Source organism: Agelaius phoeniceus, chromosome 28, assembly GCF_051311805.1.
Source record: "Agelaius phoeniceus isolate bAgePho1 chromosome 28, bAgePho1.hap1, whole genome shotgun sequence".
In the NCBI taxonomy this organism is placed as follows: Eukaryota; Metazoa; Chordata; class Aves; order Passeriformes; family Icteridae; genus Agelaius; species Agelaius phoeniceus.
Window position 1 is genome coordinate 5,934,807 of NC_135292.1, and position 13,251 is coordinate 5,948,057.

General features: G+C 57.2%; 3 protein-coding genes across 3 annotated transcripts in view; 1 reads left to right on the forward strand and 2 right to left on the reverse strand.

Annotated features, from left to right (window-relative positions):
- The window catches only part of LOC129126583 (uncharacterized), a 311,266-nt gene that overhangs the window by 273,944 nt on the left and 24,071 nt on the right, over positions 1 to 13,251 (forward strand). The window lies entirely within an intron of this gene.
- LOC143696032 (serine/threonine-protein kinase pim-1-like) lies at positions 1,355 to 6,912 on the reverse strand. The gene is made up of 5 exons (XM_077191243.1): positions 6,908 to 6,912; positions 3,364 to 3,655; positions 2,380 to 2,747; positions 1,976 to 2,154; positions 1,355 to 1,689 (listed from the first exon to the last, which is right to left on the reverse strand). The coding sequence occupies exons 1-5, from the start codon at positions 6,910 to 6,912 to the stop codon at positions 1,355 to 1,357; spliced, it is 1,179 nt and encodes a 392-aa protein (XP_077047358.1).
- Positions 6,874 to 8,658, reverse strand: LOC143696090 (uncharacterized). The gene has a single exon (XM_077191298.1). The coding sequence runs from the start codon at positions 8,392 to 8,394 to the stop codon at positions 7,273 to 7,275; it is 1,122 nt and encodes a 373-aa protein (XP_077047413.1). The 5' UTR covers positions 8,395 to 8,658; the 3' UTR covers positions 6,874 to 7,272.

The following is a 13,251-nucleotide window of genomic DNA, read 5'->3' on the forward strand; positions in this document are numbered from 1 at the left end:
AGAAGGGAGGCCAAGAGCTTGGAAAAGGAGGAAAGAAACGCTCCGATGATGACAATGGCAAAAAAACCCAATTTATTTTTGACAGCAAATGAACACCGGCCGCCCTCCAGCCCTCCCAGCCTGGCAGGCCGAGCGGTGCCGTTCCCATGGCATGAGGTGCTGGCAGCCTGCGGAGAGAAACCAGAGAGCCACGGTCAGTGGCAGCAGGCTCCTGTCCCCCTGTCCCGCCAGGGCCTGTGCCCGGGCCAGGCTGCTGGCTGTGCTCAGAGCCCAAACCTCCTAACCCATTCTCTGTTTTTAGAGAAGGGCAGCGGGGCAGGCCACGTTCCACCTCCTCTGCTTAATCCCGGCACAGCAACCTCCTAAGCAGCTGCAAGAGCGGGATGCCCGTGTGCCCGCTGCCGCCTGCCCGGAGCCCTTCTGCCAGCCGAGCTGTGGAGCCGGGTGCCCACCTCTGGAGAGCTGCTGCCAGGAGAGGAGCCGATCCCAAACCAGGTCCTCGTCCTTCTGGAAGGGGCTGTCCCTGCAGACCGTGGCCCCTGGGGCAGCGCTGGCACTGGACGCGCTCCACGGACGCTGCAGGGACTTTCCCGTCCGGTCCGGGCACCAGGTGTAATCCTCCTGGGAAAAACAAAGAACAATTGCACGAAAGTCAATTCAAAACAAGACCTGGAAACAAGAAAAAGCACAAAGCCTATCACCGTTTCATGGGCCTGAGGAGGGTCTGACCACTCCATGTGAGAATTAAACCTGTCCACGGGCAGGGAAAATCCGCACCTTTCCCGCCCATAAACGCACCCCTTCCTCAAGGGCCTGCAGAGCAGACCAGCTGGGGCACGGCTTCGGAACCCGTCCCCCTCTGCTGCCCCCATCCACATGGATGGATGCTTTTGTCAGGCTGGCTGCCCCCGCCTCAGCCCGTGCCAGGCTGGCTGGCAGAAGCTGTCAGCAAGGCCAGGAGCCAGCTCCCCTTCCACAACATCCATCCCCTGTCCTGCCAAAAAGCAGCTCGGCGGCCGGAGGGAAAATTAATATTCCCCAGCGCCGCCGAGCGGGGAACCTCTGGCGCGTGGCCAGGCCGAGCCCTGCCGTGCCTGGGAGCACCAGCATCCCCCCGCCCCTGCGCCGGCTGAGGACTCATCTTGATTCCATCGGGGCGCAGAGCGTGTCCTCCAGGCAGGGGCCGCAGCCAAAGCCAATCGGCTCTGCCCCGCCAGCGGCCAGCTCCAGGATGGTGTTCCCAGCTCCACGTCGTGCTCCAGAAGAACGCGCCAGCTGTGCCCCGGCTTGCGGGGACATCACGATGCCATTGAGCTGCAGGGGGATGTTTCCCCTGTCCCAGTCCGTGGCACCTTCACCGCACTGCCACCACTTCTCCAATGGGACGGGCAGCACGGAGCCGCTCCCTCCACAGCTCGCGGGGACCAGCAGAAGCAGCATCTCCTCGGCTGCGCTCTCTCCTCAGCGCCGCAGCCGCAGGGAAACGCTCCGGGGTTTTCTTCCAGCGCCAGGAGACGCGTGCCGCTGCTGCTTGCTGGGCTCCTGGATCCTCCTGTGCACAGGGAGGCATCTCTGCTGTCTCCTGGGCCAGGCAGGGCTCCTGCAGCCAAGAATGCTCAAAAAGGTCCTCCAGTGCTGGCCTGTCTGTGGGCTCCATGCATAAACACCACCTGATGAGGTGCTGGCACTCTGCAGAGAGAAACCAGAAACCGCCGCTCAGCGGGACAAGGCTCCTGTCCGTGCTCTCCCACATTCCACAGTGCCCAGGCCACACCAGGAGTGCTCAGAGCTGCAGCCAAAAGCTTCCTATCGATCCTCTCTTGCGGAGGACACCAGCACAGAGGCACAGGTGCCACCTCCTCCAGCTAAGCCCAGGAGATCCACCTCCTCACCAGCTGCAAGAGCAGGACGCTTATGTGCCAGCCGCCCCTCCCAACCCCGTTCTTCCCCTCGTGCCTTGAAGGCGCATCCCCACCTTGAGACACCCAGGGTGGGAAGAAGAGCTGGCCCCGGACGATGTCCTCGTTGCTGTGGAAAGGAAGGTGCCCACAGAGCAGCTCATAGAGCAGGATGCCCAGGGACCAGATGGTGGCTGGCTGGCCATGGTAGCAGCCAAAGAGGATCCACTCCGGTGGGCTGTACTCCAGCGTTCCCATGGGACACGGGCGCAGCTCATCAGGCCCATGCTGCTCCCTCCCTCCCAGCCAGCTCCCGTTCCACAACAGCCAGCCCCTGCCCTGCCACAAAGCAACTTGGCTGCAGCTGGCTGAAGAAGGATTCCCCCTCCATCCTTGCCTCCTTCCTTCCCTCCCTCTTCCCCCTATGCCAGCCAAGGGAGGAACTTCTGCTGCCCAGCTGGGCCCCGGCTTGGGCTCACCTGACATCCGGGTGTAGAACGTGTCCTGGAGGATCGTGCCGCAGCCGAAGTCGATGAGCTTCGCCTCACCCGTGGCCAGGTCGACGAGGACGTTCTCGGCCTTGATGTGGGGGTGCAGGACGCCGCGGCTGCTGCAGTGCCCCATGGCCTCCAGCACCTGGCGGAACAGCCCCCGCGCCACGGGCTCCGTCAGGAACCGCCACTCGTGCAGGAAGTACCAGAGTTGCTGACAGCGCTGCGGACGCTCCATGAGCAGCGCGAAGCCCTCGGGCACCTCGAACCAGTCCAGGAGCCGCACGACGCCGCGGAAGCCAGGCCGCGACACCTTCCACAGCAGCGCCAGCTCCAGGGGCACAAGGGCGCCCTTGCGCTGCGGGGGGAACCGCGATGCCGTCAGCGGAGCCGAAGCTGCGCCGCGCCTTGGGCAGCCCCTGCCCGGCCCCGCTACGGCTCGCCATGGCCCGGCCCGGGGCGCTGCGCGGCCCCCGCTCACTCCACGCTCGCTGCCCTCGCAGCGTTCCGGCTGCCGCCCTGCCGGGCCTCGCCTCAGCCCCGCCCGGCACGCCCCGCCGGCTCCTCCCGCTGGCCCCGCTCACTCCCCAGCCGCGCCCACTCCGAGATGCGCTCCCGGGACACTCGCTTGATGGCCGCCTGCGAGCCAAGGCCAGCGGCGGGCTGAGCTCATCGCCCGCCGCCCGCCGCCGCCCTCTGAGCCGGCCCCGTCTCTTCCCGGGGCGCCGTCGGCGAGGCGGGGACCGGAGTAAACGCTGCCGCAGCCGCCGCTGCCCAGCAGCGGGCCCTGCCGCTAGAGCTGCTCCAGGGGAGGCCTCTCCGCCCGTGCGGGCGGCACCGCGCTGCCGCTCTTCTGCCCGGGGCACCCGCCCGCCCGGCGCGCTGCTGCTTGCCGAGCCGCCCCGGGCTGCGGCAGCTCGGGGCCGGCGGCCGAGCTGGCGAGCGGCGGAGCTCGGAGCGGGGCAGCTGCCGGCCACGCTGTCGGCCATGGGGCGGGAGCCGGGCGGCAGCGGGGCGGCTGCGGGCGGAATCGCGGCAGGGGCTTCGTTCGGGGCCGGGGCCTCGGCCGGGGCTGGGCCAGAGCCCGCGCCAGGTGCAGCCAAAAGCCCGCGCTGCTCCGCCAGCACCAGAGCGAGCGGCTCTTCCAGCGGCACCGCAGCCAGGACGGAGAGAGCCCGGCCGAGGCGGAACCACGGCGAGCCGGGCAGGGGCGGGCACGGGGTGGCCCCGCCGAGGGGCGCCTTGCGGGACGCGGCATCAGCCGGGCTGGGAGAGGCGGAACATGGACGGAACGGCACGGTACGGGAGTAGAGTGAGTGTGAGAGGGAGAAGGGGATGTCGAGCGAGTGAAAAGTCAAGCGGAAAACCGATCGAGAGAAGCGCTGCTGCTGCTGCTGCTGCTGCTGCGGAGCCGCCGGAGCTCGCGGCCGTTCCTCCGTTGCCCCCGCGAACCCAACGGAGGAGCCGCCGCGCGCCCCAAGGAACGAAAGAGAGAAACAAACAAATCACATCCCAAAGTCATTCCTATTAGAGAAGTAACCAAAGAAAACAATGTAGCAATAACGAAGACTGTTGGCTTCTGGCTTCTTTCTTCTTTGCACGAGACCAAGCATTTCATGGGGAACAATTGCCTCTTCTGACAATTTTGCCAGAGTGGACAGGAGCAGAGCATTTACTTTTCAAGTAGAAAAGGGAAATCGTGTCAGTAATGTCATCTCTGTCTCTGTTGACACAGTTGCAGGCTGCCAAAAGACATGGTCTGCAGGGTAGAACTTGGGGCCAAGTTTCTTTTTCTGCCAGAGGATGAGGAGGGGAAGTATCCCAGAATCATGGAGTCGTGGCATGGTTTGGCTTGGAAGGGATCTGGAAAATCCCATGGCTGCAACCCCCCTGCTGTGGCTGGGGACCCCTTGCACTGGACCGGCTTGTCTAGAGCTCCATGCAGCCTGGCCTTGAACACTGTCAGGGAGGGGACATGCCCACCTTCTCTGGGCAACCTGTTCCAGGAGAGTCTTTTTTCTGAATCCCTTACCTAAACCTAATCTCTCTCCATTTGGATCCATGCTCCCTTGTCCTGTCCTTGCCTGCCCCCGTACAAAGTCCCTGTCCAGCTTTCTTGTGTGTTGCCCTCAGGTACTGGAAGGCCACAGCTGGATCGAGGCTGGGTCTCTTTCCCAGGCTGAAGAAGCCGAGCTGTGTCAGCCTTTCCTTGCAGGAGAGGAGCTGCAGCCCCGGCACCATCTGGGTGTCCCTGCTGGGCCCCTGCTGCAGCGTGTCCACGTCCTTGCCGTCCGTGCCGGGGAGCCCGGCAGAGGCGGAGGCAGCGCTGCAGGTGCAGGGTCAGCGGCGGGGAGGAGACCCGGCCCTGGCAGCGGCTCCGGGAGCAGCGATTGGCGCTGGGCCGCCCGCACTGCAGAGAGCCGGGGCCCTTGTGCCTGCCCTTGTGCCCAGGGCGCCTTTCCCCGCCGCCCGCCCGCCCGCCCGCTCGGGGGAAATGCCCCCTGTGCCGCCCCTCAGGGCCGCCCCTCGCCGCTGCCCCGGGCGCTCCCGGCGCCGCCTGGAGGGGCCCAGGCCTCGGCCTCACCCTGCTCAGCCCGAGGCCTGGAAAAGCAGATTCAAACACCCACCCAGAAAGCGCCCCAGGATGCCAAGGTCAATCTTTTGTCACCAGCACGGCTTTGCTATCAGAGTCTGGACGGGAGTAGAAAATCACCAGGGGAAAAGAGCATGGACAAGTTCTGCCTTGGCACTACCTCAAGCTGTGGGGTACCAGTTGTTGGTTTCACTGGCTCTGGATTGAAGGCACTTGAGACAGTAATTCATGTTCAGACTCAAGTGTTTATTATTTCTTATCGGTAAAACAGCCTCATTACTGGGAGTTCAGCAGCTTTTCATTAGAAGGCACAAAATGGCCAACAATCTCTTGTTCCAAGGTCTTTTAAGACTAAACTATCCAATTAGGAACTGACACCTAGATTATTTTCCCTTTTAACCCAATAACTGATCCCAAAGAGCCTGCAATGTGGAATTTCTGCCCAATTACAAAAAGCCACCCAAACCCATGAAGAAGAAGGAAGAAGCATGAAGAAAAAACCCAGGACGAAACACTGTGCCCTCCATTTTGCTTCCATCCACAACATACTAAAAATCCCAAAACCTAAATTTCTCAGAGTCAGAGTGAACCAAAGCCCAAAAACTGGAGGTGATAAAAATGGACTAAAGCCACAACCAAGGAATCTGCATCGCCCTGAAATACCTTTCCCCTTACATCAGCCTGGTGCATATTCATAGAGCCTCATGCATATCCATCAACTACTTTACATATTCCAGGAATGATTTTACATGGCCCCTCCCTGGGTCTGCCTTTTCAGAGCATGTGTGTTTCTTGGCTGTGGTTTTGGCTCCTTCTCTTTATCACCTCCAGGTTTTGGGCCTTGGTGCACTCTGCCTTCAGACAGGGAGTGCTGATAGTTGGCAGATCTGTACAGGTGTCCTCATCCCGTGTGCATTGGATGTTATCCCATCCAAGCAGGCAGTTTAACAGAAGCAGCCTTTTCACTGAGCTTAATTAACAACAGAAATAAAAACTTATAACAAAGTTACTTTCAGAAACAGTCCCAGCCCATATTTGATCCCAGTCCAATTGATCCCAGTCTGTGTGGTCCTGATCCATATGGTCCCAGTCTGTGCAGCCCCAATCCAAAAGATCCCAGCCCATATTTGATCCCAGCCGATATTTGATCCCAGTCCATATTTGATCCCAGTCTGTGGGGTCCTGCACACACTCCCAGGGTCTGGAATTCCAGTTCCCAGCCAGGAAAAAATGTTCCTGCCCTTGAACTTCCTTCCTATCCCCTCAACAAATTGCAATAAAATTATAAACAAAGAAATAATAATTGAAATTAAATAAATTATAATAAAAAAATATCAACTCTTCTTTGCAATACTCCAACTATGATTTAACTCAAACCAAAAATAAGTATTACTATAATATTACCAATGCATATAAATAAACAAATTATATATCAAGAAATACCTTTTGAAAATTTTAACTCGATGACTAATGTACTTTAGATAAAAAAATCTAAAGGAACTAACAAGCAATCTAACACCTCTTAGTTAAACAATTCATATTACAAATATACTAAACACAAAACCAAATACCACTATAATTTCTCAGACATTTCAACCAAAAAATTAAACTTTAATAACATCCTTAAGTACTCTTGAAAAATTAAAATTATTTTTAAAACATTAATTGTGTGCGGGTGGTTTTATTTTGATATTGGTTTTTGGAATGTTTGGGTTAGATGATTTAAAAAATGGGATTTTTATAGGAATTGAATCAGCTGAGAAGGTGGCACTCTGCAAACAGAATTGACTGAAAATAAATGGGACAGAAATCAGTAACTCTGAAAGTTTTATTTGCTATCAAATACATCCCACACACCCAGGCACACACAATCCCCATCCCACTGCTCCACATTGGGATCCCACTTCTCCCAATCTCCTTCCAACCCCATCTCACCCTGGTGGGTGTGGAATGGATTGAGTTTGGCATGGGATTGAGTTTTTTTTAGGAGGGAACAAGGAATTTAAGGTAGGATTGAGCCTTTTTGGGTTAAAGTTCAGCTATTTTCAGTGGAATTTGAGTGGTTTTGAGGGGACAGATCCATCCCTCTTGGCTTTTGGAGTAGAGAGAGATGGAGAAGAGAAAAAAATTCAGGCCAAACCAAAGGACAAGCAGCCAGGAGTGTTCCCAACATGGATCACAGGGAATGTGAGTGACCAGGGCTGTGCCCAAAGTGCCTCCTCCAGTGGGGGATGGAGCTGCAGCAGCGCACGAAGCTCTTCCTGCACTCGGGGCACTCGCAGGGCTTCCCTTACCGGTGCCTCTGTTGGTGTTGAGTCAAGTGAGAGCTCCTGGAGAAGCTCTTCCCACACTGGGGACACTCGTAGGGCCTCTCCCCTGTGTGGATGCGCCGGTGGGTGACGAGGTGGGAGTTGCGCTGGAATCCCTTCCCACAGTCGGGGCATTGGAAGGGCCTCTCCTCTGTGTGAATCCAATAGTGCTGGAGGAGCCTGGAGCTGGTCAGAAACCTCTTCCTGCATTTATCACACTCGTAGGGCCTCTCCCCTGTGTGGATGCGCTGGTGGGTGACGAGGGTGGAGTTGTTCTTGAATCCCTTCCCACAGTCGGGGCATTGGAAGGGCCTCTCCTCTGTGTGAATCCGATAGTGCTGGAAGAGACTGGAGCTGGTCGGAAACCTCTTCCCACACTTGGAGCACTCATAGGGTCTCTCCCCAGTGTGGGTCCTCTGGTGGCTGATCAGGTGGGAGCTCCTCCTGAAGCTCTTCCCACACTCCCCACACTCGTAGGGCCTCTCCCCAGTGTGGGTCCTCTGGTGGCTGATCAGGTGGGAGCTCCTCCTGAAGCTCTTCCCACACTCCCCACACTCATAGGGCCTCTCCCCAGTGTGGGACCTCTGGTGCCTGATCAGGCTGGAGCTCTCTCTGAAGCTCTTCCCACACTCCCCACACTCGTAGGGCCGTTCCCCAGTGTGGATCCTCTGGTGCCTGATCAGGTGGCAGTTCCACCTGAAGCTCTTCCCACACTCCATGCATGTGTGGGGCTTCTCCCCATCATGGAGCTGCTCATGGAGCACCAGCTCCGAGCTCTGGCTCCATCTCCAGCCGCCTTCCCGGCCCAGGCTGGCTCTTTCCCCCTCACATCCCCGCCATCTGCGTTTGCAGCCCCTCCTCGTGCGGCATCTCCGGGCCTTTTCCTCCCCCTTGGCTTCCTGCGCCGTGGAGCCGCTCAAAACGGCCTCTGCCACCAGGTTCTGCCGCGGGCATTTGTCCTCCCTGCTCTCCATGCTCAGCTCCTGCTCTGGGCGAGGAAGGACAAGGACAGCATGGGATTTGCCTCCGTGCCACAGGCAAGGGCAACGAGATCCCCCCAGGCCGTCTCTGGGGATGCACTGCCCCCTCTTGGCTCTCCCCATTTCGGGATGCCGGGGCTCTTTGGGCTCCCGGGCTCCCTTCTCCCCTCATTCTCTGCTCTGGGCTGCAGCGGCTCCAAGGAGTCCCCCCTGCCCCTCTCCAGGCTCTTGAGGCTCCCGCCAATGGCGGCGCTCCCCCCTCTCTGGCCTCCCCACTTTGGCCTCCTGGGGCACACAGGGCTCTGCTCCTCCAGGCTGCCTCTGCCGGCAGCCGCCACCGCCACCGCCCGATGTCCCCCCGAGGGGCCTTTTCCGCTCAGCCTTGGACTTCTTCATTCTCCAAACATCCCCCCAGAAACCCAACCCAGGGACCCCCCGGGATATCCGGGCCGGGCTCCCCCTCCCGGCTCACCTGCGCCATGGGGGGGCAATGATCCCACAGGTGGGGGCTGCGAATTCAGGCAGGGATCGAGACCGCGTGGTTCGCTCAGCTCAACCTTGATCCGCCGTTGTCCCTCCTCTTCCTCTTCCTCCCGCTCCTCCTATGTCCTATCTCCACCTCCCTCTCCTCCTCCCCCCTAACCCCGCCTCCTTCACTGCTCTTTCTCCTCCCGCTCCTCCTCTTCCATCCCCCCTCCTCCTCCTCCCCTGTCTTATCTTCTGCTCCTCTTCCATTCCGCCCCTTCCATTTCTTCTCCTCCTCCTCCCCCCTAATCCCGCCTCCTCCTCCCCCTCCATCCCTGCCCTTCCCTCCCTCCTCCTCCTCCCCCAGCAGCAGCCACACCCTCGGTGCCCCGTTCCCGCAGCCCTCGCAGCCCGCGGCAGCAGCGGCCATGGAGCCGGGCCAGGTCGGCATGGGCAGCGCGGGGCTCTCGGCTGCTCCCAGCCGCTGCGGGCGGGGGGAACCCGGCCCGGGCCAAAGGAGAGGCAAACTGGGCAAACTGGGGGCAGATCACAAAGCTAAGGATGCAGCAGAAAATGGAGCTGAAAGAGTTAGTTTAATATTCACTCCAAACGAGGAAAAACTGAAAATTCCAAAGTTTAGGGAAGCCGAGAAAAAAGAATTAAACAAGATAGGAAATGAACAAGATAAATCAGGGAAATAGAAACTTCTACATGACTTAATAAAATGTGCTTGCTAGGAAAAGATTAGAAGACGTGCATCAGAAACCCCACTGGCGTACTCAAGCTTTGTGTGATCATTTTTTAAGGAATTTTGGGTGCACTGGGATTTTTGGTGTAGCAAAGCAAGTCACTGAAAGATGCTTAATTTGCCAAAGGATAAATAAAAAGGTGATGAGAAAAACAACATTAGGAGGTCATGAGTTAGCTCGTCGACCATTTCAAAATATCCAAGCAGAAGTTTAGATTTGTTAGCTTCTGGATTTATTTGTAAAAAAACCCATTTAATCTAGAAGAAAGAGAAGATGCCATATGTTAGGAGATTTTAGGAGAATAAAAATCTTTGAAGTATCAGAAACACCCGAGGAAAAAAACAAGAAAATAAAAAGGGGAAATGAAAGGGAGGGGAACAAGAGGAAAAGTCAGAAAGAGAGTGGGATCCTCTGCAGCTCTTGCCCCCTGCGTTGGCGGCCGAGGCGCCTGTCCCGGGTCCCGGCTCGCTGCCCGCCTCAGCTCCGCCTGCCCCGGTTTCCATCCCAGGTGCGGGCTCACTGCCCAGGGCAGCTCCACCTGCCCCGGCGCTGGCGGTGAATTTGTGTGCCCTGGCCCCACTGCCCGGCCCGCGGCCGCTCTGCCGGCCATGCTGGGCAAGATGGGGTTGCTCTGTCCTGCCGCGTGGGCCGAGGTCACCGCGCCGACCGCACCGAGGGCGGGTCCCAGCCATCCCATCCCCGGCTGCCCTGCCCGTGCCAGCTGCGCTGGGCAGCGCCGCTGCTGCTGCCGGGGTCTCCCACCTGCCTTTTCTCTGCCGGGAGCTGCCGGATCAGCCGCCAGAAGCCATGTGGGGGCTGCTCACGCTCCGGCTCGGCCTCCACGGGAAGATCCCCCTCTGGCGATTCCGGCAGCAGACCCTGCCCACACTCCCACCGAGCCTCGGCGGGATATCCTCCCCTGACCCCTCCTGCTCTGAGTTACGTCCCCTTGGTAACCACAGCTCCGGCTGTTCAGGGAAAATCCCTCTCTCTACAGGAAGCACCTTATCGAAACACTAGGAGCTCAGTTAAAAGGCAGCCCTCTCCAAATTCTTTCTCAAAACACGGGAGAAAGGCTAGAGAAGGTAAAAAAGTGAAAGAGTTAGATGAAGGGATTGCTCTATTGCCGTGAAGAGAGGTTCCCATGGCAGGGATGCGCTGCCCCGCCCCGCGGGAGCCACCGGCGCCCCTGCCGGCCGCGCCCGGAACTGCACCCAAGGGGAAAGCGCCGCGGCCGAAAGGCCGGGACCGGCTCCGGGCTCTGTTTGTTGGCACTGCCGGAGCTGTTGATACACACTACTATTATTATATTATACACACTAGTAAAGAACCGTTATTCCTAATCCCATATCTTTGCCTGAGAGCCCCTTGATTTCACTATCCTAAAAATTAAGAGGGAGGGGGTTTGCATTCTCCATTCCAAGAGAGGCTTTTTCTGCCTTCCCAAGCAGACGCCTGTCTTGTAAAGCAAGACAAGCACCCACAGGCACTGAGGGGGGCTGCAGGAGGGGCAGAAGAAGGCCCTGCAGCACTTGGGCACAAAGGCCCAGCAGGTGAATGCAAGAAGGGAGCAGCAAAAGGCCAAGCTGAAGGCAGAGGCCAGGGCAGAGCTCCTACAGCCCCTGAGGGATCAGCCCCAGGGCCCAAGGGGGCCCCAGCACCCAGGGCACGGCTCGGCCACAAGCACCCGGCAGAGGCATTGCCCTCCTCGGCAGGGCACAGCCCACCCAAACAGCCCCTGGCAAGGAATCAGGGCTCCAGCTGCAGGGCACAAGGACACTGCAAGCACAGACAGCAGCACCCTCAGGACCAGCAAGTCCAGCCCGTGATGGACATGGATTGGCAGGGCTGTCACAGCTCCCATCACACCAGGGACCCTCCACACTGGAGCCCTTGAGAACATTCAGGTGGGTCTGCATTGAGAGGAGGCATTTCCTGATGGACACAGGGGCCTCTCAATCTGCTCTGAATCTTAGACCTAAAGGGGAAAATAGTAAAGGAATATTTTAATTTTTAAGGGAATGAGTGGGAAAGATGAGCAGGTATGATTTGTTCAACCACTATTAGAAGCTGTGGGGGATAGGTTTGAAATAAATGAATTTCTTTTTCTTCCTCCTGTGATTGTAATTAACTAGGAAGGACTTTGAGAGCTGGATTTTAATACTGTAAAAAGGGATACAGAGGCTAGTTCTGTTGTACCTCTGTGTCAAAAGTCTGACAAGGCCTATGCTGAAGTGAACCCAGAAGTGTGGGCAGCCCCAGGGAAATACAGAAAATTAGATATGGAGCCTCTACAAATTAAAGCAACCAGGACAAGCAATACCCTGTTCCAAGAGAGGGAAGGAAGGGCTCACAGCCTGGTATTGAGTCCCTGTTAAAGGCAGGGCTTTTGGAGCCAAGGATGTCTCCCTACAACACTCCTATCTTGCCAGTCAACAAACTGGATGGATGGACACAAGGAGGAAACACAGAATTTTCAAGTGTTAAAATTAAGATTAACTGAGGCGAGTGGCCTGGGCCTTCCAGACAGGGAAAAAGAATTTGAATTATAGGTGGACGTTAAACAGGGTCTTGCCAAAGGAATTCTTGTGCTAAAATGTTTAACCCAGTGGCCAGAGAGCAGCCTCATTGTCTGCAGAATTGTGCAGCCACAGCTTCCGTGGGAGCAGAGGCTGAAAACTGATGACAACAGGAGGATCTCCTAGAGTTCAAGTCTGGCATCAAGTTAAAGCTTTGACAACCAAAAGAGCCTCTCAATGGATGAGCAGGGCTCGGTGATTACAGTATGAAACTTGTTCAGTGGCACAGGAGGATTCAGAACTGAGGACAGGGCAAGGGTTTAACCCAGCCTCCTGTTTGAACAGCCTGGAGAGGGGCTGGCAAGGAACCCAGGACTGCACTCAAGGGACAGAGCTCCCGAGCCAGGCTGGGAGAGATTGATGGGACATTCCCTGGCCTGAGGGAGACAATGTGTTTGTGGATGGCTCTGCAAGGGCAGCCGAAGGGAAAAGAGCTACAAGACAGGCTGTTATTAAGGAAGGGGAATCAGACAAAGCGCAGGTCACCGCCCCATGCTCAGCTCAACCCGCGGAGCTGTGGGTGCTTGTAAGAGCCTGGCACTGAAATGCCCTGAGCAGGAAGGCTTCAAAATCTTCTGGTGACACCATGGCACCTAACAGGGGGGGCAAAAGCAATTCTGACTGCTTCAGCAATCACTGGATCACTTATTAACCTCTTGCTAAAACAAATAATTCAAAGATAATGGATTGTGGAAGCAATAGATTCAGATGGGGAACTCATTTTACAGGAAAGACCCTTCAGGGGGTTATGGCAGCTTTAGGAATACAATGGGACCTCCATAACCCCTGGCAAGCCCAGAGCTCGGGTTGGGTAGAAAGAATGAATGGGGAAATAAAGAAACACCTTTGGAAGCCGGAGATAGAAACCAAGATGCCATGGGTACAGCTTTTGCCATTGGCCTTGGCAAGAAAAAGAGCCAGACCCAAGGCAGATATTCAATTATCTCCCTTGGAATTCATGTCTGGAATTCCTTACCTGGGCAATTCTCCACCTAGTGCAGGGTGGAAATAAGGGATGTAAATTTAAGGCAGGCTGTAGCCAGGATCCTGTCTCCTGTGGAATCTCTCCCCCAGGAAGCTGGGCTGGCACAGAGCCTGCCCTGGGACTTTGCTGTTGCCAACACCCAGCCAGGCCATCGGCTCCTGCCTAAGGAGCGCAAAGCAGCACCACTGGTGGCCAAGGGGCC